At 31.7% G+C, this 25519-nt stretch overlaps 2 protein-coding genes across 3 annotated transcripts in view; one reads left to right on the plus strand and one right to left on the minus strand.

Annotated features, from left to right (window-relative positions):
- LOC115880431 overlaps positions 1 to 25519 on the minus strand; it is a 74399-nt gene that overhangs the window by 14765 nt on the left and 34115 nt on the right. The window contains exon 1 of one of the 2 annotated variants that reach the window (XM_030897635.1): positions 18893 to 19032. The exons of the other annotated variant lie outside the window; for it this stretch is intronic. Within the exon in view, the coding sequence (XP_030753495.1) occupies positions 18893 to 18927 (35 nt within the window). The 5' untranslated portion in view covers positions 18928 to 19032. Of the gene's footprint in view, positions 1 to 18892; positions 19033 to 25519 lie in introns of those variants that run through there. 2 annotated transcript variants of the gene reach the window in all.
- Positions 4183 to 13837, plus strand: LOC115880430. Its single transcript, XM_030897633.1, has 2 exons — positions 4183 to 4500; positions 13554 to 13837. The coding sequence occupies exons 1-2, from the start codon at positions 4250 to 4252 to the stop codon at positions 13807 to 13809; spliced, it is 507 nt and encodes a 168-aa protein (XP_030753493.1). The 5' UTR covers positions 4183 to 4249; the 3' UTR covers positions 13810 to 13837.

The raw sequence follows: 25519 nt of genomic DNA on the forward strand, positions 1-25519 counted from the left end.
ATAATTGCTTCGATTCAGTTACGTATTGCTAAAAAAGAGATTTGGTATGTTAGTATACGACATAAATTGGGATTGATTGACGTATTCAATTGTTTTCGGTCACTTCCTGTTTCACCGGAAAATGACTTTTGATTTTAAATGACACCCTCGGTATTATTTTACTTTATTCGATAGAAAATAAGAATCTGAATAGAATGACATATCATATGTCAACTTTTGACATTTTTCGCATATGGTTTTATTTAAAATTATAACTTGCGGTTCGTAACGAAAATTTGACTCGAAATACCAAGTGTATGTATTATCAAATTATTCGTAAAAAATGCGTTTTTCCAAATATGCTAATGAACACCCTCGCTCCATTTGAAAAAATTGAGATATGATTAAAAAATACGATTTGAGCATTTTTAACTGGCCAGGATACGTAACACGTAAAAAAACGATCAAATTTATTTTTCAAAGGCCTATGATTAGAGGTAGTGTTTAACATGGCCATATGGCACTCTAGATTGAATTTTAAAAGAATAAAAAAAATTATTAAGCGAGAATGTCAAAAGTTGACATATGATATGTCATTCTGTTCAGTATGACATTTTCTATCGAATAAAGTAAAAAAAATACCGAGGGTGTCATTTAAAAATCAAAAGTTATAGTCACCCAAGTGGCATAAATGGCCAAGTGGCATAATAATTAATGCTTAAAATGGTTATATAGAGTGCTATATAACAATTCATGATAACTATGTAGTATTTTTTAAGTGCTTAATAAACCCTAATACGATAGTTATAAACACGCGCAAAATAGGCGCAGGTTTATAAAACAATATACTTATTTAGAAGTACGTTAAAAACTCTCCGATAACACTTACAAAATAATATTGAGTACATTATAAAATATTTATAAAACTGTTTTATAAAAGATTTATAAATATTTTAAAAATAACATATTTGTCTCAGTTAAAATATTTTTGTAGCATACATCTGCATTTTTATTTTTTAGTTATCAAGAATAAAATTATAATATCGTGTATTTATAGTGACCAAGATAAAACTGATTTTAAAATTGCAAAGTACAAATATATTCTATTTAAATGACAGATATGGCTAATTTAAAGAAAGATGTAAATTGTATAAAAAGTATATCGCCTAAAATGCTCCAGGAGTCAAATTTTCCTGCGGAGCAAATTTTACTGATATTATATATCCATATTTGTGGAAATATTTTAAGGCTCTTTCATTTTACTAAGATTTTGCAGTTATAATAAATATTTAATTTTTAGGAAATTACTGCAAAATTACCTGTAAACTGGAAAATCGACATTATAAAATATCCGATATTATTGGAAACTAATTCGTTTCTTATAAAACGTTTATTTTGAATTAAATTTCGATTATTTTGTGTTGCAAATCCCGACTCGATAAAATGGCCAACATACAGTCGTCCAAATTCAACATAAAATAATGGCGTTGACTAACAAAACATTTTTGTTGCTCAGGGAGCAGTTATACAATTAACTTGTTTTACAATGATGCTATACGGAACATATTTGTTTTATTACTTAAAATAATCTCGGCAAAATACAATTAAATTCGTCTATATCTTCCGGTGCTGTCACATTTACAACAATAAAATTATAGACGTGCGTTTTTAAATTCGCTAGTAGGTTCATCGATACTTAAAACATAGGAAAATATTTTAAAAATTTAAAATTTTTATCGATTTTTCTACGGCAAATAATAAGGAAAAAATATATAATTAAACACAAATTTGACTTTCAGTTATACTTGCAGACTTTTTTTTCTGGCAACATTGGATGACTTTCTATCCCTCACCTTTTAGATACGAACGCCACGGAATAATAACGTAGGGTTTTAATATAGCAATATTGTTGCACTTCACGTGTTATCCTGCTATTTAAAAACCAGATTATTTTTTATATGTTATTTATTTTTTGTTAGCTACACTTAGACACAAATATGTTTAATATCAACAATAAAATCTTCCAGTTAGAAAGACTTGACATTTTAAGTTTTAGAGATAAAATCACAATTTTAAAATATATTTTAAACTCTGACCAAAACCAAAGTTTGAGGTTAGTGCTATAGTATGTTTATAAGGTTTCCTAAATAACATTTTTGTATTTGGAGAAACACTTTTATTTTTTAATAGCTTTATAAGAATTTTAATTCGTTTCTTTAACAGCAATTATAAAATTGTTTTCTTAGAGTAGCGGTCGCGACTAAATTATTGCGAAGACCAAATTGTTTTATAAATCAATTGTAGAAACAGCTATAAAACATGTCGATAATGTTTTAATAAACTAAAATGCATATTTTATAGCTGTTTTGTAAATATTTTATAATTGTTTTAAATTATATTATAAATCAATTATATCTAGCTCAAGCATAAATAGTTGTATAAGATTTGTTATATAAACGTTCCTGAGCATATTAACGAATATATTTATAAAAATGTTTTATAAATTTGTCGCCAAAACACCTATATAACAAAATAATAAAACACATTTGTCTCTATGATTAATTTGTATTCTTTGCGTTTATTATATAACAATTCAGTGTATGAGATCGCTTTAATAAATCGTATATAAAACACTTCACTCTCATAATAATGTATTGTGCTACTTGGGCATTTCCGGTGAAACAGGAAGTGACCGAAAACAATTGAATACGCCAATCAATCATAATTTATGTCATATACTAACATACCAAATCTCGTTTTTTAACTGAAAAAATATAAAGTTATAGGGGTAACCCACTTTTAAGACGCTCCCGGTATGTCTCCACTGAGCGTTATTTCTATTCCAACTTAACAGGCAATTTTTTTTCGTAGTATTTTATTTATTTGTATTTACATAAAAGAATTGTGGAAATGTCGCCTATATCATACCGACTAAATCATACCATCAATATCTGGTTTATAATTACATTGGCGAGACACCTTGTAGTGTATTTAGTAAGCTCAATAAGGTGTCCAGTAATAACAAAGTAAGAGGTCGGGTTAGGTTAGGAATCGAAATCGCGAGAGGGACATTTAACAAAATGCGAAAAAATATACTATGCAACCTGTCCCTCAACGTCCGCACTAGAATCAGAATCCTGAGATGCTACGTGCTTTCCCCTTCTGTATGGAGCAGAGGCGTGGACCCTTACCGACGCAGCATGCAAGCGTGTGGAGGCATTTGAGATGTGATGCTATCGGCGCATGCTTAGGATTTTGTGGGTGCATCGCGTGTCAAATGAGACTGTACTATACCGCATCAACTAGGAGTTGGAGTTTCTGGTGAATGTCAAACGCAGAAAATTGGAAAATAGAAGGCAGAAGATCAGCGGGACGCAGACGAATATTGTGGTTTCGAAATCTACTAACATAGACCGGAATGACGTCAGCAGCTTTGTTCAGAACGGCAGTGAACAAAGTAATATGGATCAATGTGATAGCCAACATCCAAAGAGGAGGTACTTTAAGAAGAAGAAGAGGTCGGGACTGATTGCAGTGAAGGCAGAAAACATCCCAAAAGGCAGAAAACATCCCAAAATCCATTACGGTATTTCTGCCGAGGAACAAGGGGAATGACACCACCTACCTGCTGAGCCTTATCCAGGCTCAGAGAACTCTAATGTCGGGAAATCTACATAGAGTTGACGAGTCATCAACTCGAGGGAGGAAGATGATGTCATGTCCTCACAATAGGAATTGACCTCAAATCCAAGTAGACAATAGAGAGGGATATATCTTCTATTATAGATTCGGGACAACACCGGTATCAAGTCTGAGGAGAAATCAAGTTAAAGAGGTGGAGACAATGGAGATAGATTCTCCAGCCTCCCCCTCACGGGTACCTGTGGAAAGGTAACCTCCTAATATTCGGAGGAGGAACATCTGTTGTCAGAGAAAAATGGGAAATACCCTGTCCCACCTACAACATGTATTATGGGTTATAGACTGTATGTATAGTTATAACTCAAGGAAGAGGGACACAATAGATCAAATTAATGTCGCGGTGATTAACCCCTCCACCCACTCATTCTATATTCTACTTTTATGCAAAGCGGTAAGGTTTAGGCTTCTCTGTCCTTTATTTCTATAAAGTTTAAAATATGTAACTTAAATCTCGATGGAGAAACAGAGCTTTTTTCGAAACGATCCTGTATACTTATTTCGGGACATTTTAAGCTGTCGCGCGTCAGTATTTGTCAGAAATGTTGACGTGAAAAATTCCCCATCGACTATGTTTTTCTTTTTACTCGTTTTTACACTATGCTGGTGCTTTTCTTGTTTTAGTTCGGTAAAAGGTTTCGTGTACCCCATGTGGGGCGAGGGTCACAGCCAGAAACAACAAGGACTGGAAAAAAACGATGACGGGTGGGTCGCGGAATTTTTAATGGACTATTTCGTGCTGCCACTTAAAGACGGATTCTGCCACGTCTGTTCCAGCTTCCAGGAGGTCTACGAATGTATAGTGCGATCCGAATTATTCGAGTAAGTCTATATTTTTATTTTTATATTTTTATTTAACCTTTAATAATTTAAACCAAAGAGAATAGAACCATAAATATGTTATTTATTTATCTATACTATCATTTCTGACAATAACTCTGCATTATTTTTTTTTATTTATTTATATACTATTTCTAATTTATGTTTATAAAATAAAGTTTCTTCTATCTACACTCAGATGCAAAAAAACCGCAACGGAGAAATTTTTGGTCAATTTTAAAGTTAAATTTCTGTTATTTTTAGCCCTATTTTCATGAATTATTTAGCAAGCTGTACATAATTATATAAACTTTAATTTGTAAAGTAAGTTTTTATAAACTTTAGTATTTGGCATATTATACAGAGTTAATCGAGGGGTTGTTTTTTTACCCTAGCTTTAAAACACCCTGTGCAATAATTCCGTGTGTGAATTTTCTTAATATATAATTTTACGGTCAGGACCATGACTCCTGGGCATTTTGTTTTTTGATTATTGTCAATACATGCTTTGGTTAATTTTTAAGAGCGAAATGAACTGATTACGATCAAATTGCAATTTTTTTTAATTATTATTACTTTTTGATAACATTCAAATCATTACTTATTAATAACGATGACAGAACTAATGATATTAAATAAAACATCTGTAATATACTCAAGTATACTAACAGAAAAAAAAATTGTAAAAAATACCCTAATAATGTGATTCAGGCTGGATATATCATATTGCGTTATGTTTTCCCCGAGGTTTTCCCATTCTTCTTTAAAGACCAAGCAAAATTCATTTACTGAAACTGATACTGCTTCGCAACCTTTTACCCTCCCGCCAAGTATTTGCCAAACGTCGAACATGATGGGCAGTTCATAGTAGTATATAGTTAATAATAGTAATAAACACAATAATCACCAAAGCCGCCTACCAAAAAAAATAACTTCAAAAAAGAAATGATAATTATTGAAAAAATTGCAAATTGTTGGTGGCTCATCTCGCACTTAAAAATTAACCAAGGCATGTATTGACATGATCCAAAAACCAAAATGCTCAGGAGACATGGTTCTGACTGCAAAATTATATTTTAGGAAAATTTACACACGAAATTATTGCACAGGGTGTAAAGTTAGGGTAAAAAAACAACCCCTCGATTTACCCTGTATAATATGCCAAATACTAAAGTTCATAAAAACTGAGTTTACGAATTAAAGTTGATGTAATTATATACAGCTTGCGAAAATATTCATGAAAATAGGGCTAAAAATAACAAACCAACACTTCAAATTTGACCAAATATTTCTCTATTCTCTGCGTTTTTTTGCATCTGAGTGTATATTTTTATAACATTTCTTTCTCATAGAAAGTACTAAACCTAGAGGTGTACATTGACGACATAGTATATGCAATTGAATACAAACTAATATCTTTAATAATTAGTGTAGTGAAGAGCGACACTGATCTTGGTCTTGCATTTTTTTCGCGTTTTTCTCTATCGTCCTTGACTATCTCCTAAACAAACAAGAACAAACCCGAAAACTCTCACAGAAAAGCTCAGTAGTTTTGGGATTTGGATTAGTCCACAGTTACATTGTGTAAATTATCAAAATTAAAAACAATGTCAGTCCAAGAAAATTTCAAAAAAAATTATACTTCTTTGAATTTTTTTAATACTAGAAATACTAAATTTATGGCTGTTCGCAGAAACAACATTCCGAACACCAGAATTTACTTAAATGAACAGGTCATGAAGCAGGTCACACAATTTAAATACTTGGGATGCTTGGGTAACCAAACGTGGGATCTAGATCAGGAGATCAAATGCAGGATCGAGCAAGCAAGAACTATTTTTCTAAAACTTCGAAGGTTCCTCACAGATAGGAACTTGAACTTCGGCCTTAGATACAGAATGGTGAATGGTGTGAATGGTGATGTCTGGTCCGTTTTGTTATATGGTGTGGAAGCATGGACACTGAAGGTAGCAACAATAAACAGAATTAAAACCTTCGAATTGTGGACCCTACGACGAATGCTAAGTATCCTGGGTCGACCGTGTTAGGAATGAAGGTATTCTCCGAAGAGCTGATCTAGAAGAACGTGAACTCTTCGAAATCATCAAGAAGAGGAAAATGGACTATTTGGGACAATACTACACGGAGAACGTTATCACTTTCAGGGCCTAATTCTCCAGGGTAAAATCGAGGGGGGGGAAAAGGCGAATAGGCCGAAGGAAGTTATCCTGGCTGAGAAATATTCGTTATTGGACAGGCATACAGGACTTCCAAGCACTCCAATTCGCTGCAATTAATAGAACCATCTGATGAGGAAGAAAAAGATGAACGCCTACGCTGGAATCTGCACGGCACCTTAAGAAGAAGATGTTTTGTGTATATTTAAGAAAAATAATAGTAAAAAACTATCCATATAGACGAATGACCCAATGTATGACCAATAATAGTACCTTAAAATATAAATATTATATTTTAAGGTACTTATTTTGTTTGCACCCAATTATTGTTCCGATAATAAGTAGTAATATAATAAATGTAATACTTTTCAGAAAACATACATCAAAAAATTAACATACCTAATTCTATATTTGTAATTTATCACTATAATAATACTATTATTATTTTATTCGTTACTGTAGTGAGATATCTTTCCTGTTTAGTTACTTAGAATAATTTTATCGATAATAGATATGCACTTTAAAAATATTTAATAACAACTTATTTGAAATCCTATTGCAAATATTTGTTTGTTTTTTTTTTCATTTTCAGAGATAAAGAAACTCAAAAACAAGCTAATCGTATTTTTTTAAAAAACTGAATGGTTTCAAATTATACTCAGAAAATATTGTTATAAACACTTTTAATTCAAATCGTAGAAAAATATATTTAAGTTTATACAAGCTTTTATTTAATCTGAAATATTCTTATTAGGGTTTCCGGAACCGGCGCTAGTTTTCAGAACCGGGAATTTCGCTACCACGCCTCTTAGGAACCGGAATTTCCCGGTTTTTTCGGTACTTTCGGTACTGACTAATTTTTGTTCAGTGGTGGTGCAGTTCATCAATCAGAAAGCAAGTGATGGTTTTTTGAAAGTAAAATGGATAACAAATTGAGATTTTTAATTAAAATAATATCAAATTATTAAGTAATCAGTCGTTAATAAATTAGCATTAGCTTGAACACAAACATGAACACAAGTAAAGAAAAAACGATAGGTAACTTAAAAAGCCCTAAAATATTGAATTAAAAATGCAAATATCTATTAAAACATAACATAATAAATATTATAGAAACTTCAAAAGGGTAAAGAAGCAAGAACAATAAGAAATAGCATCATTACTTATTTAGAAGAGTTGATTTCGGACCGCTAGAAAGTATCAAAGGACAATCTCACGTAACAAAAAAATATGTGTTTTAATTATTGTTACCGAGGCCCAGTTCTGTGATGGCCCAAAAGATCTGAACCCTAATTGGTAGTATTAATTAGAGTTTCCGGAACCGTACTAAAATATTTTCGTTCAATGATTGTGAACTCCACAATCAATTCAATTAGCAAGCAAGGGATTGTTCTCAAAAATAAATTATTAAGTTATGAAAAAGTAAACAAGAACACAAATAATGAACACAAGCGAAAAAAAAAGAAAACACATAGGTAGCTTAAAAATTACATCAAACAACATTAACCAACCTCGAAACCAACTTAACTAAATTTGAAAAAAAAACTTAACATTTTCAATTAAAGATGCAAACACTGTTCGGTTTTTATATGATCCAAAATAAAAAATATATAAATTGTAAAATTAGTAATTTTTTAATGGCCATAATACGTTCTTTCAAAATCATCGAACAACTAAATCATTTCCATAGATCGAGTGACGTACCGTGACTTTGAATTTTGAGACCAAAAAACTGAAACAATAATTTGTCAAAAAAATCTATATTACAGCTATATTGTTTTATTTTGCATAAAAATGTTAACTAATAGAGTTAGAATAATTATAATTCTTCCCTAACTAAGTGGTTTTATCGCTAAATTTAACTAAAGCTAAGTACAACACAAATCTTAAATACGTGGACTATTATAATAACAAATACATCCTAAAAGACTATTTTGGTAGCATTCTGAACTAGAATTCAAGTTAAATATTTTAGAAAATAATTTAAAGGAAAAATGTTAATTCACTTAATATTAATTTTTGCATACTGCTCAGATTTATCTGGTCTTCTATTATATATTTTGGAAATTAGAGAATTACCTGAAGATTTTCATCTAAAAATTGGTATTGATAGTGGTGGTGGATCACTTATAGTTTGTCTGAATGTGCTCCCTGAAAATGATCCCGAATATTTCAAGAAATATAAAAGTGCTGGAATTAATAAACTATTCATAATTGGCTTAGAACCAAAGTTGTCTGAATCTTATGCTAACATTAAAAGCATCTTTGAGACGTTAGATCTGCAGTCCATATGTGGAATTTGTTCCTATACTTTTGCCGCTGACTTTAAGCTTATTATGATTCTCCTTGGTCTTCAGTCAAATTCATCCACTCACGCTTGCCCATGGTGTGATGTAAATGTAAAGGAAATGGAAATTAAAGGATCATTCAGAACTATAAAAAGTATTACAGAAAATACAAATTTATGGCAACAATCTGGAGGAAATATAACAAAAGCCAAAGATTTTATTAAGCGTTTTTGTTTGAAATATTTTTTTTTGTATTTTTTAAACTGTTGTTCAATGAACTATATAAAAAAGGGCAATTATTTTTTAGAAAACTGTAGAAACATACCTTTAATCATTGGCGACGAAGAAACACCTGTCTTAAAGTATATTCCCTCTCCTGAGCTTCACCTTTTGTTAGGTGTGGTTCAAAAACTATTTGATTGTCTTGAATTGGAGAATACCAATATTGGAACAGAATGGATAAAAAAAAGCGGGATTGAAACTAGATCATTATGGAAAATGTAACGGAAATAACGCCAGACAACTTTTAAAGAAAGTGGATATTTTGAAGACGATATCGCCCGGTAAAGAATCCTATTCAAAGTTTTTAGAAGCAAAAACCTAAACATATTTTTTTAGGAATAAAATATATTGCAGTGTTTTCTGCATTCAATCAAGTAGTTTCGAGTTGTTTGGTCAAGCACCAAACAAACATTTTGAACATGACATCGAACAATTTAGATTGGAAATACTCAACTTAGGTATTAAGATAACTCCAAAGATTCATGCAATTCTGCATCATGTACCAGAGTTTATAAAAGCAAATCATAGAGCTCTAGGATTTTACTCGGAACAAGCATCTGAGCAGGTTCATTTTTCCTTTAAATTATTTTCTAAAAAGTTTAACTTGAATCCTCGTTCAGAATGCTACCAAAATAGTCTTTTACGATGTATTTGTAGTTATAATATTCCACGTATTTAAGATTTGTGTTGTACTTAGCTTTAGTTAAATTTAGCGATAAAACCACTTAGTTAGGAAAGAAATATAATTATTCTAACTTATTAGTTAACATTTTTATGCAAAATAAAACATATAGCTGTAATATGATTTTTTTGACAAATTATTTGTTACAGTTTTTGGTCTCAAAATTCAAAGTCACGGTACGTCACTGGATCTATGGAAATGATTTAGTTGTTCGATGATTTTGAAGAAAGAACGCATTATGGCCATTAAAAAAATTACTATTTTTACAATTTATATATTTTTTATTTTGAATCATATAAAAACCGAACAGTGCAAATGCCTAAAAAAAACATAACACAAAAAAATAACTAATACATTCAGCAATATTATGCTAAATAATAAAATAACATATTTAAACTTCAATAATTGCTAATAAACATTATAGAAACTTCAAATAACTTCAGAAGTAAGAACAGTAAAAGATAGCTTCATTACTTATTTAGAACAGTTTGATTTCAACCGCTAGAAAGTATCATAAGTCCTTCGCACGTAACAAAAAATATGTTTTTAATTATTATTACCCAGTCCCGAAAAGAATTTGGAATTAATAATTTCGAGTCCCGGTTCTTTTGATGTCTCAAAGAAACCGGGAATTCCCAGATCTTTTCGGTACCGGATTTCAGTTCAGAACCCTAGTTCGTATCTATGTAAATTGTTCAAAAATTCGCAAAGAATTCTTCAATTACCTCATCCGATTCTTATAAAACTTTACATATACACTGAGTTCACGTGACAATACAACATTATGATCATTGCAATCAACACAATCCTTAGACATACTTTAAGGTTATAAATGTCAATTTCCTGGAACTTTTCTGTGGTACTGCAAACGCAATAATTACAAGAACACAAGAATTATAACAAAATAATAGTTTGCCAACAAATCACTGAAATGGTGGAAAAAGTGACCTGGACAAAAGCAGGTGACAAAATTCATAGTAAAACACTCACCAAAATTTAAAAAATTAATACAGCCAGGTTATTAGACTTTGTGTAAAGAATACGACTGCCATAGACTTAAAATAAAATATAGACTACACTATTTACATCTCAACGCGGTCAAACAATCTTTTTTGTACACATGTTTACTTCTGGGTACAGTCGACCGAGCCTTCCTCATCTAGCCTATGTTGTCACGTCTTTAATATTATCAATATTTTTTTTCTTGTTATACACATAATATATTGAGATATTAATACTAGGTACAGTTTAATAAAGTAGGTTTTAATATTCCATAGATGTATTAAATAGTCCTTATACTACTAAATTATAAGTCGGATACTGTTTAAAAAGGATAAGTTCTTTACAATATGACAACACCGATTAGAAGCGAGGGAGCCTATTCATTCATTTATTACCTTGTAGTACGCGTCGCACGTGTGCGGTAAAGCTTTGTTGCCGCTATATCCCCGGCTGTATTAACGCATTTTCTTAGCTTGTAGTCTTTAATTGTTTATTTTATTGACTTTTTCTGTTCAAGAACTATAAAATATGGTTCGTCAGTGCCAAATTTGCAAGAAATTTGACTTAAATAATCCATTTAAGTCTTGAAACAACTTTCGACCGGTAGGCAACTCTCAATTTACCCATTGGGAGTCAGTGGCGTTGTTGTAGAAAGGCGCTTATTTAGATAATATTTTAGTAAAATGTAAAATCTGAATTTTTTCTCTTATATTACATTATTTACTTACTTACATTGTAACAAAATCATAATTATAACCCTGTTAATAATTAATAATGTTTTTATTAAAAATATATTCCGGTTTATTCTAAAATTATCTTCAGAATCTAAAATAACATACAAGAATTTTAATATGATATTACATTATGAGACAATATTTTTTAATATACCGGGTCGTCTCAAAAGTGGTTCACCGCTATAACTTTTTTATTTTTTCAGATAAAAAAACAGATTTGTATGTTAGTAGGTATATGACATAAATTAGGATTTATTGACGTATTCAATTGTTTTTGGTCTCTTTCTGTTTCACCGAAATGATTACATCTTTTGATTTTTAAAGGCACCCTCGGTATATTTCTACTTTATTCGATAGAAAATGATAATAGAATTCTGAATAGAATGACATATCATATGTCAACTTTTGACATTGTCGCTTAAAAACAAATCGTATTATAAATTTCAATCCAGGGTGCCATGGTGTTGTTAAAAACACTAAGTTTTAATCAAGGAGCCTTGGAAAAATAGTTTTGATCGTCTAATGGGTTTCGTGTCTTGTCTAGGCCGATTAAAAGATGTACAAATCATATTTTTAATCATACATATGTCAATTTTTTCAAATGGAACAAGGGTGACTCGTTAGCATATTTGGAAAAAGCATTTTTTTATGAATATATTGATACCACACACTTGGTATTTCGAGTCAAATTGTCGTTATGAACCACGTGTTACAATTACAATTAAACCATATGCGAAAGTGTCAAAAGTTGACATATGATATGTCATTCTATTCAGAGTGTCATTTTCTATCAAATAAAGTAGAAATATACCGAGGGTGCCGTTTAAAAATTAAAAGTTATAGTCATTTCCGGTGAAACAGAAAGTGACCAAAAACAATTGAATGCGTCAATCAATCCTAATTTATGTCATATACTAACATACTAAATCTTGTTTTTTTATTTGAAAATATAAAAAAATTATGGGGTTGAGCCACTTTTGGGACGCACCCGGTATAATAAAGACAGTACCGAGTTAAATAAATGTAGTTTTCATTTTATCCCCTTCCTATCACCTTCCTTGCTTTAATGGAACAGATTTATGTTTTCTCTATTTTACATAATAAGACATCATTAACCAGAAAAAAATTACAACAATCATATTTTTTTTCTCTCCCTGTCGCCGATTCTATTATATCTGTGGAATAGATCCTGTTTTGATTAATATTAGGGGTTGTAAATGTTTGACTAAAATTAATAATTTATTATTAATTTCAAAAATTACGTAATATCGATTATAAAATTTCTTCTATAACGTGTATTTTATTATTTTTATCCTTTTTGGTCTCTAAGACTTTTTTAAACTTACTTTTTGGTCTCTAAAACTTTTATTTAAAAAACCTGTCCTAAATCTTAATAAAATATAAAAAAAGTTTAAATACGATATATTTTTCATTTAATTATAGCTTCATTAAAATAAAAAAATTACACGGCTATGATACGGAGAGTTCAGGTGTACTTGAGAAACGAAAGACAGTGTTGTGTTTCTCGGCAGAGTCGTCAGAGAACGACCGTTACGACAGAGATAACCTATCTATCGCTCGTGTCGCACTCGTTATAACCTAAAACAATAACACAACAATAACAAGACATTGTCTGACCGCATGTTCCAGCTATTTATAAATGAGATGCTCAGTCTATATTTTATTTTAAGTCTATGACGACTGCAGACTGGAGAATATAATCTAGGGAATTAGAGAACTTTAAAAGATCTAAAAAGTAGAATAAGAGAAAAACCATCTTTAAGTCCAAAGCAAGACTTTGGACGTAAACTACCAAATGTCTTACATTGTTATTTTTTATTACACGTTCTAGAGGCGTATTTTTACTATTAATTTATTTTTTTCGTTTCAGAGATAAGCAAACTCAAAAGCAAGCTTCCTACATCGAAAAAACTCTGGATATTTTGGGATTGAACTCGGAAAATTCAACGTCTCCACCATCTTGTTCCTATTATTCCATTTTAGTGGTGGCAACATCGACGATAGTATTCGTTTTGTCCATGGTGTGCACGAAGAAGTTGCTGGACTATTTTCGAGAAGAACACCGAATATTTTCAGAGATGGCCGGCGATTTTCCGAAAAAATGTCCTTGTTTCGATAAAGATTAGAATTTTGAATAAAAATTTTAGTATTTCATACTATTGTTTCAATATTCTGGAATTATATAAAGTGTATTTATAGTCAAAAAATTGACAATAGCTCTCATAGCACATATGACAGCTAAACTAAGAGAATAATAATTCCAAAATTATGCCAAAAATACCGATAGTTATTGAAAGAAAAACTAAAAACTTCTAAATACGAACAAATATTTATGTTACTTTATGTTATTTTGTCGACTTTTATTAATAATTGTTCGCAAATTTGTTTGTTGGCTTTTACTAACAATTTCAGTTGTTAGTGAGAGTAATATTTACTAAAACAGATCAATAAAATCTCAATGACTTGAGTACAAAAACGAAACTTGCAGTGTACCGAGCAATTATAATCCCCAACATGTTAGATGGGAGCGAAACCTGGGTGCCGTACCGCCGACACATGAACGCATTAAACAAGTTGCAACAGAGACACCTTAGACAACTCTTAAGAATCCGGTGGTTCCATCATGTCTCAAACGTATCGGTCCTGGAAAAAGCTAACTGCGAGAGTATTGAAGTTATGGTTACAAAATCCCGCTTAACATGAGCTGGTCACGTATGCAGAATGCAAGAAAACCGCATACAAAAATATCTGCTTTACGGTGAGCTTGCAGACGGTAAGAGGAGGTCGGGTGGACAACAGAAAAGGAAAAAGGACATTTTCCACGAAAACTTAAAGGGGATTAACATGCAGAATGAGTGGGAAAAAGCAGCTCACAATAGAACTCAATGGAGAAGAATTGTAAACTCTGTTAACAGCGACAACAAAAAAGTAAAGAGGCAACAAAGCAATGAGATTTTTGAATGTCCGGAATGCTGTAGGCAGATAACATCACGTATCGGGCTTTTCAGTCACAGAAAAGTTCATGAAAGAAAACGCCTTGCGTGACCATCTTCTGACGTGTGTTGAATACTCATCAGCGAGTAATGGCAGTTTGTATGTAACCACAATAGCGCCTCTACCGAGTAACTGAATATCAATCGTCACGAAATTGAGCAAGTTTGTTTTGATTACTTTGGTTTCAATCCTTTTTTTTTCGTTATTTAAAAAAATGTTATTGCTCTGAACGTCTTGATTTTAAAATCGAGCCAGCTGCTCAATTTTAAAATTGAGTCGGCTGAACAATAAGTTATGGGCAGCTGCTAGAAGATAGTCAAAAAGCAAAGCAAATTTGAATGCTAGCATTCACTACACAGCTCCAGTGAATGTTAAAATTCACTAGTAAAAGTTCAAGACTAGTTGTTGCACTTTTACTGGCGCAATGTTAGCAAATCAGTGAATGTGAGCTTTTACTAGTAATTGTTAACATTGGCTAATTTCTGACTTTGACTGTAAACATATACGAATTACTAATTTCTGACTTTGACTGTAAACATATACGAATTACTAGACTATCATATATTTTTGAAACCTCTTTCTAAGCTTTACCATTATCTCACTCTAATTCAAGTCTTGACATAATGTATTTTCAAATTCGTAGGGACACATTGCGTTTAACCAATAATTATAAAATATACAAAAAATAATATAGAATGCACTCAGAAATGGTTAACAAATCCCTAAAAGTTCACGTTCAAATCAAATTTAAATGTGCCAAAAAACTTTAAATTTGAAACGTCGAACAAATCTGTCAAAAATGACCGTCTCGTGACGTCAAATACCTGTTTAATGCATGCATATACCGGGTGCGTCTCAAAAGTGGCCTACCGCCTATAACTTTTTTATTTTTTCAGATAACAAAACGAGATTTGGTGTGTTTGTATATGACATAAATTAGAATTGATTGACCAAATCAATTGTGTTTGATCACTTCCTGTGTCACCGGAGATGAATACAACTTTTGATTTTTAAATGGCACCCTCGGTATATTTCTACTTTATACTACCCTTGTTCCATTTGAAAAAAATAACATATGATTAAAAATACGATTTGGCCATTTTTTAACCGGCCAGGACGCATATTCGGAATTCGCCGACACATTAGCCGCTCGGGATAGTTCGGGCACAAAATAGAAATCAACCAGAAGGTTGACTCCCAAAATGCGCTCAAAACGGTGGCTAACCTAAAAATTCCATTATGAGCGGGTAACATCTGTCAATGTAGCGGCGTTATCGGTTTAGTCAGGGCAGGTCAGGATTTAGTAGAATTCTGACTATCGTAGAAGACAGCAGCTGTTCGTAGCGTCGAGTCCATTGAGTTATCTATACAAACTTTACCTTTCGAAATAACGTATTACGCTCAGTCTGTAATCACATATCAGATAATAAAAATACTTATTCAATATAACTCTGACAACAGCCTGCGAAAGCGTTTTAATCCGGCCCTGAGAGTTACCCGCTGCTAATATGGCGTCGCGATTCGTGAAACGTCATCAAATTCGGCAGAGTCGGCGTTCTGGTTGATTTCTATTTTGTGGTTCGGGTGCTGCGTAAAGTACCGACGTATTAGACTAATACGTCGGCGATTTACGATGCGCTCTAAATATTGTTTCTTTCTTCGCAAGTTTGTAAATAGGATTAATTTAATCTGCGTCTGTAATGGGTATTCGTAATTTTTTATGGTCAATCAGTAATCGTCTGTATTGGTTTTCATTGTTTTCCAGTGATTAGCACTTTTCGAGCAGATTGCTAATTCAAAGACATGGATTTTAAGAGATTACCAACTGTACCTGATAAATAAATAGGTAGTCTCCAATAAACTGAGGTTGCAGATTACTGATAAGAACAGATTTTAGATATGTTGCTTTCTGCAGAGAAATTAAATAATAACAATAATATTATTAATATATCATTATTAATACAAAATAAATAGTAATAGCACAGATAACATGCTTTTGTTTATACTGCGCAAAAGTCTTATGAGCTTTCATGTGAATGCTAGATATACCATACGATCGAAAAAAATGGCGTCAGAGTTGGCTTGGAAATAAAGATAGCTGTCATTTTGTATGTAAAATTATATAAGAAATGTCAATGATCGTCATTTCCAAACCAACTAGACGCTGTTTTTTTTTCGATCATACGGTACTTGCGATAAGTCTTAAAACTTAACATACCTTTTATTAAGGCTTCAATCATTCTATTATCGGCATGGAAACTTAGAACTGGTTAGCGAGTAAATTTTAGTTTATTTTTATTTTATTATAGAATGGATGTTGATGCCTTGATAAATGTTAGTGTAGAATGGATGTTGATGCCTTGATGAATGAATGCCTTGATAAATGTTAGAAGAGAAATTTTTGAAAGTTTCAAAAACATTTTAAGATTGGCTTTGAGACTGTGTCTAATAAGCATTTAAGAGATTTTATTACTGCCATTTTGATGGCTAACAAAAGAAAAATAGGGAAGTGAGCCGCAAAAGAACTTCGCGAAATATAGACTGTCCAGTAAAATTATTACCTAGTAACAATCAAATAATAATTTCTTCTAGACACAAAATTAAAAAGATATGGGATTAGGAGGTAATAAATTCAAAAAATAAAAATATGTCTTAATTTTTTATAAATATATATTTTTTTTGATAATATGTTTTTCTTAGACCTTTGTTTAGTAATTTCTATAAACAGAGTAACCATTTAACCATTAATAATTTATCTAACAGATAGTATTGTTTTTTAAGTTAACAAAATTTTAGTTATTTTATAATTTTATAATTTTGTACTAAAAATGACAAATTGTAAATTGCTTCATAAAATTTTTGAAAATCATATTGCTTATTTTAAATGTATAACAACGTATAAAGTTGAATTTTAGTATCGGAGATAATTTCTGTTCAAGTCTGTATTGTATAATTTTCTAACAGTTCTCGATTTACCATAACCTATACTGTAATGCAATATGTAGTCAACAGTATTTCGTTTTCGTAAATCACCGACGCATAAGGGTTGGGACTAGTCTAATACGTCGGTACTTTAGCAACCGTCCGTCGCTATACCCGACCTAATCCGAGCGGCTAATGTGTCGGCGAATTACGAATATGCGGCCAGGACAAGACACGAAAAATATTAGACGATCAAAACTATATTTCCAAGGCTCCTTAATTAAAAATTAGTGTTTTTAACATAGACATGACATATGACACTCAATTGAAATTTAAAATACGATTTATTTTAAGCGAAAATGTCAAAAGTTGACATATGCTATGTCATTTTACTCAGGGTGTCATTTTCTAGCGAATAAAGTAGAAATATACCAAGGGTGTCATTTAAAAATCAAAAGTTGTAGTCATTTCCTGCAAAACAGGAAGTAACCAAAATCAACTAACTACGTCAATCAATCCTAATTTATGTCATATACTAACATACCAACTCTAGTTTTTTCATGTGAAAAAATAAAAAGTTATAGGGATGAGCCACTTTCGAGACGCACCCGGTATATAAAAATAATATTGAGCTCCTTACTTAGTCCTATTATTCAATGTTTCTTTTATTACTAATAATTTCATTTATTGTTTGCAATATCTGAATATATTAATTATTTAAGTTTGCATGCAAAAATAAACGCATTGATACCAGAAAATACCGTCATTCTCTTTGTAGTCTGTTGGTTTTATCTTTATTGTACATCATTGTCATCCAGGTAAGAATTCGTATTGTTGGTATTGTCCACAAATGTCAAATACCAGTTTATCTAATAAGTGAACGGTATAGTTACGTTTTACGTTTACGTTAATTACGTTAATTTTATACACTCAGTGAATTTAATAAAGTATACAATTTCTCAAGATATGCACTTCATTAAGCAGACACTCCAACATATCTGATTATATAAACATTTAATCTTAGAGTAAGGTCAAAAATTCAATCCACTTCAGACCAATCAAATTCAATGTAGCCATGTCAATTAATGTAGTTTTATGCATATATATTGCACAATTAACTATTATTCTTAAATAAAAAAGAGGTAAAGAGTACCTATTTCTATTGTCTTTATTTGTTAGATACAACTAATATTGTCAATCATACTTTGTCATTGCCTGCTACGTTAAATACAAAACATTTTATATTCACAGTCTCATTTCTTAATCACTAGAGAAGATAAAGTTATTGATTACCTGGGAGAAAAACCAGCATTATGTTCCACTTCCATTTCCTTACTTCAAAACTCACTTTTACAGTTTAAAAATTTGAAAAACTTTCTTTTGATGATGTCTTTTAAGACTAAAGATTAAGACTAAAAGAATAGAAACCTTCAAAATGATCGTTTTGTGGAAAAGATAACGATCATCTGGTACTTTGCTTGTTATCTTATCTATATTACGTTTTCAAAATTTAATTATTTAGGTTTGCATTGATGTAGGGGAAGCCTTATGCTGACGAGCGCTATATTTTAAGAAATGTATAATTGACTGAGTTTTGGGAATTCTGTAGATAGATTGATAAAAAAAACATAATATTTACTTTTAATTATAACTTTCTTCCTCTTTGAATCATTTTTATTATGAAGATATTAGTGGGAAAAGATGAATTGGTGTGTACTATCTTTAAGAAAAGAAAAAATTCACAGATTTTGCAACATGCGCAACCATCATAGGCGTATTGAAAATACCAGACACAAGTCGGCGGTTGTCGGCAATCACCTGTTTTTTTTTACATTTTATATTAATTTGTGACGTCATTTGAAAGAGCTCAATAGAAATATAAAAAAATAAACCTTGTTTGAAAAGCAATTTGACATTCGTCACGTCAACACTCCGGCAGTCTATGGTGCGTCCAGACCTGACGAGCCGAGCGCGAGACGAGAGCAAGACAAGAGCGAGACGAGAGCGAGACATTTTCTATCCATTTTTTACGCAAACCTGCCACGAGACAAGCCGAGTGGAATCATATTGAAAGGAAGCCAAGCGATGGCCAAATAATAACGCACACAGTAATACATTTTTGTATCTTTAATATGGTATTCGGTCTTTAACATGGTATTCATCGTCGGTTTTCCCCCTTTTGGCTGTTTTCCCCTTTATCCCTTACACGACGTTTTTTACATAATACGTTTTTTAATGTTTTTAGAACAAAATGTTAAATAGAAAAGTTATTGGTAAGGGTAAGAAGCACATTTTAACATTACTATAGAGTATACAGGGTACTTCAAAAAAGTGTTGCGGATATAACATATTTTCTAATGGGAATACCCTAAAGAATTAATTGCATTAATTTGCAATAGCACCTCGAACCCACAGTTTTGTTATGGAGCCAGATTAAACCAATCAGAATGAGTATTATGTTTCCGTAAAAGCCCGAATATTGGTTAAACGTAGAGTTGCCCACGAAGAAAGCCCGAAATATACCAAAAAGTGGGTCAGTTTCGGTTAAGTTTAGATTAGGTCTATATTTTTATTAATTCAAAACCAACTAAAACCTAATTCTAATCTAACCTAAACTCACCCCTTCTTTTGCATATTTTCGGCTATTACCTGGGTATTCCTAGGTTTAACTAATATTCAAACTTATGGAGGGCCCATAAATTTAAATTCGCCGTACAACAAAATTTCACCAATTTTCTCAATAAAAATTAAAAGTTATTAATCATACTATTTTTTATAGAAATTATGGAATAAGGATGAACTGGGTGCCGGTAGACCAAGAAGATACTTGGAATCTAAGTGTTAATTTATACTCGAATTGAGTTGCCTCACAGTATAGGCATATTTTGAACCCTTACACGGTGCCCTTACCGTGCATAGTTACTGTAGATAAAAATAAATTAAAATATAGTTGGCTCCAACGATAATTTAGTTTGCAGCTTCTTTTCATCATACCTAATAAAAAAACCGTGACAACCACTACTTATAGTATGTACCTACATACGTATTTTTAAACATCATTAAGAGATTTAAGTATAAAAAGGTGCCCATAATGTGAGTAGCGGTATTGACGGTTTTTTGTTATGAGGAAAATAAGCAGCAAAATATATTATCGACTGCAGCAACTATGGATTCCTAGTTTACATTCAGTATGTCCAATTAATATGGAATATTATACCTATACATGCTTTTAAACATTTTTTACCATTATATTTTGATAGTTGAGTTTTTGAAATTATTTGTTAGCTTCTTAAACAAAACAGACCCATAATAATTCAAATCTTTATCATCCAAGACTTTCAAGAATTATGAAGTAATCTCACGTCAAATTTTTTTAAAGTTATTGCATGCCTTAAGTATTTGCATAGTTAACATAAATATTTCTTTGCATACCTTGCAATTAATATATTTGGTCTAATTTATCAGTTCTGCATCATATCCGAAATTCAGATTGTGTGTCAGATTGTGTGTGACACAACGAAGAGTGAACGTGCAACGTGAAAGACAAGAAAAATGGCAAGTAAAAAAAATTTAAAATTTTAATTACTAATTACACAGTCCTTCCCTTGAGTTCTTCTGCCTAAAATCTATATTGCCTTCCCTAAGATTTTAAATATAAATGATTGAAATTCATAACAAGTTTACCACAATTTAAACTTAAGATAATTATTTAATTATTAAATCCATAATTATATTAAAAAATAACACTTACGAAGTTAATAAATATTAACTATTTCTAGTTAATCATTTAATAATTATTCTGATAAAAAAAACACGCTGGATTTTTTATTTTAGAAATCATACAGGCTATAATCATTAATATGACTGTATTAACAATACTTAAATTAAAATTTATTTGAAGGAATGCTACTTGAAGTATTAACTCGGAATAATTATTAAAAACTGTTCATCGCGTTATCGATATCGGCGTCTTGTGACTGTTGTCTGGCTGATTGGCCGTTTAGGTACCTATAGTTTGATTTCAGATAATGCAGATTTTAAGGTGCCATTTGTGGTTTTTTATTGAAATTTTTTTACATATTTGGTATACTCTATGAAGTGCTCATGTCCATTTTTCAATTATTAAAGTGCCTATTTAGATACATTTAAATTAATTAATTAGTGTATAGTAATTGAATTATGGGTTTGTTTATTTTTTATGAAATGTATTTTTTTTTCTATTAAAATAAACATAGCTTTACCCTTGCATATACAAGGGCTTTACTTACAAACTCGCTAGCTAGCCATTTTTAAATACAGGCTGTTAATTAAGTATCTGGCCAACTTCAGAAGGTGATTCTTCGTGTTTTTAAGGTAAAAAGTAACATGTATCCGAAAATGCATAATTTTAAAGATACAGGGGGTCAAGTCCTAATAGACATTTTTTTATTAATATTTCAAAGATCCGTTGGCTGATTTTGTTGAAATTTCGCCGTGTTGTGAATTTTGATAAGTTAGCACTAATTAAATGATAATAATTATTATTTACAACAATATTCAAACGGTAAAAACTTATCAACTTATCTCAATAAATATTTGACAACGCCTTGGATTCATTTGTTTTAACGCCTGTTGGCGGTGGAAACCATGCAAGCTTTTTCTTTGTCCTAAGTTGATAATTAAAAAAATAATACTCATATAAAAAAATGTGGTAATTAGTCTAAATTTATTATTTATGTGATTCTGCTCTTTCTCGTATAATTTGTCCCTTGTTTCTCATACGGAAATAGTTAGATTAAAATAGCCAAACTGTACCTAACAACCCATGCCTTGACATATTTTCTTTTAAAATAATATCGCTTTCTTTATCCGCCGGTCCAGACTCGACTTTGCCATATTCGCTCATCAACGCCGGCTCTATCAACTTAAGTACGTGTTGACAGGCAGGTTATTGAACCCATGTTGCTTCTAGCATGTCGTTTTTTCAAAGATGGGTCCCATATAAACGCCATATATGACAGCCATATGTCCTGTCAAGAGATGTTTTATAAATCCGCATTTTATTCCGTTTGAGTCTTTGGTCCTTATTGGTTTTAGAATTAGGTCCTTTAGGGTTTAGTTTACATAATACTGGAAACGTTGTGTAAGTTAAAATAAAAAAAAATACATTGAAGCCAAAAATTTTTTAGTATCAAATGTAATGATTATGTGTTACTTCTATTAGAAGGTAAAACTTGAAGAAAAAGATATATGTATGTCCCTACAAAATAGAACATTTAATGCAGCTAATAATGTACAGGTTGTCACTAAAAATATATTTTCTATTTATGTAATATGAAATTATTTAAAACATTTTTGTTATTTACTCATTCTTAAAATACTTCTCTCTATTACACACATTTACGTTTTTTATAGAAAGAAATTATCACCATCCGTTTCAGGAAAATCATTTAAGCGTATTGTATATTGATGCAACCGAAGAAATCCAGGGTCGATGATTTCCATAATCGCTAAATGATGCATAGAATAGTTTTCTTTGTCAATTGATAGCATATTTAGTAGTAAAGTAACGTACAAGATATAACAAATGAACAGTTATGATACTCGTTTAACTGCTGTTTCTTGCAAACGTGATTGTTATTAGATATAGTTAAAACATTACTAAGAAAGAGTATCTTTCACTAATTTCAATAAATATTTACATTATTCAGTATTTAACTGACAATAACTGTACGCTAACAGGCAGCTAGGTTTTGCACAACCTACTAACAATTATTGTTATGGTACGTATACATTTAGTCCGGCAGCCGCTGGGGTAAACCCAAAATTTTGGGATTAAGTTTTTTTGAAAACGGATTTATCATCTATAGGTGTCCTACTTTTGATATCCGAGTGATGACAAAGTGGCATCTTTGGGGAAATTAAGATACAGGGTGATTTACTATCAATTATGTGAAATCGAGTGTTATTCGAGTTATCGAGGTATTTTGTTTGTTTTTAACGTGAAAAAATGTGTTTTACATTGATTTATTTAATAATGTAGGTTTTTTTCATATATGTATAAGTGATAACGAAACATCTTATATACAGGGTGATTAAAAAAAACATAATATATTTTCACGTTGATTGAAGGTAAAGCGAAAAATTCAATTTTTGCATTTTGTATACTTTGTAGGTATTTATATACGTAATGTATGAGTAAACGTATGAGTAAACCTCATAACGTAGTCCATAAAGCTACATGGAAATCGCCAGATGGGCACACAACAAACCAAATTGATCACTTTTTAATTAGCCGGAAGTGGAGAAACTCACTTTTTGATCTAAGAGCGTACAGAGGAGCAGACATTAACAGTGATCATTATCTACTGATTGCTCAAATAAAATTAAAAATTGCAAAGATTCGGAAAACACAACCGCTAAGACGTAAATTCGATCTTCGTCGACTGGCTTCTCCTAACATTCAAAACCAAATAAAGCACCAGATAGAAGAAATAAACATCGATAATTCAACTGTAAATATAGAAGAGAAATGGGAAAAAGTGAAAGAAAGCCTTCAAAAGATTGCCGAAGAAAACCTCGGATATCAGAGACGTATTAAAAAGCCATGGATCTCAGATGGCACATGGGAAAAGATTAAAGAAAGAAAAGAAATTAAACAAAAAATTCTACAAGAACACTAGAGGAGCAATATCGCACAAAGAATAAGGAAGTGAAGAGATCAGCAAGAAGAGATAAACGCTTGTGGACAGAAGAACTTGCAGAAAAAGCTCAAATGGCAGCTGAAATAAATGATTCCAGGACACTTTATCGCACTACTAAAACGCTTGCCAATAAAAAAACATTAATAGGGAATGTCCCATAGTGAAAGATAAAGAAGGAAAATATACTGACCTCAAAAGAGGATCAGCTGCACAGATGGACAGAATTTTTTAGTGAGCCTCAACAGGTAACAAATGTATTGATGAGGTACCAACGTTTCCAACAGAAAACTGCAAATCTAGAATCGCAACACGTGCTCCATCGATTCAAGAAATTAAGCAAGCATTATCACAGCTTAAAACTGGCAAAGCGGCAGGTCCTGATAATATACCCGCTGAACTATTTAAGATACACCCAGAAAACATTGTACAGCTACTAGAGACAATAATAAAAAGCAGTTGGGAAACAGAACATATCCCGTCAACGTGGAAAGAAGGACTTATTGCAAAACTCCCCAAGAAGGGCGACTTATCCCAGTGTAAAAACTGGCGAGGCATTACCTTACTTAACACCATTAACAAGATAATTGCTATAGTCATCCAAAAAAGAATATCAGATGCCCTTGAACCGACTTTGAGAAAAGAACAAGCAGGCTTTAGGCCTGAAAGATCATGTATCGACCAAATTAATACTCTCAGAATAATAATAGAGCAATCTCAAGAGTTCAGATCGCCATTATACATGGCGTTTGTGGATTTTCAAAGAGCATTCGATACTATAAAACACATAGCCATCTGGAAAGCTTTGAGAGAAAAAGGAATACCCGAAAAAATAATCGGCATGATTAAAATGCTTTATCATGATGCTACAAGCTGTGTATTACATAAAGGTCAAGCGGGGGAGAAAATTTCTATTGCAGTAGGTGTAAAACAGGGGTGTATACTTTCGCCGCTACTCTTTAACATCGTTCTGGATGTAGCACTAAATAGAGCATTTAAAGAACCACTAGGGATACAATGGGGACTGTTAAGCAGGCTAGAAGACCTGGATTACGCAGACGATCTATGCATCTTTTCCCATTCACATTCGGATATGTCTCAAAAACTTCTTAGACTCCAAGAGGAAGCTAATAATGTTGGTCTTCAAATCAACGTGGCGAAAACCAAAGAAATGAGGTAAATACTCCCAACAACCAAGATCTATACCTCTCCAACCGAGCCATCGAAAGAGTTGATGAAT

The sequence above is a fragment of the Sitophilus oryzae genome, unplaced genomic scaffold (assembly GCF_002938485.1).
Source record: "Sitophilus oryzae breed Bouriz unplaced genomic scaffold, Soryzae_2.0 scaffold_1623_pilon_pilon, whole genome shotgun sequence".
Classification (NCBI taxonomy): Eukaryota; Metazoa; Arthropoda; class Insecta; order Coleoptera; family Curculionidae; genus Sitophilus; species Sitophilus oryzae.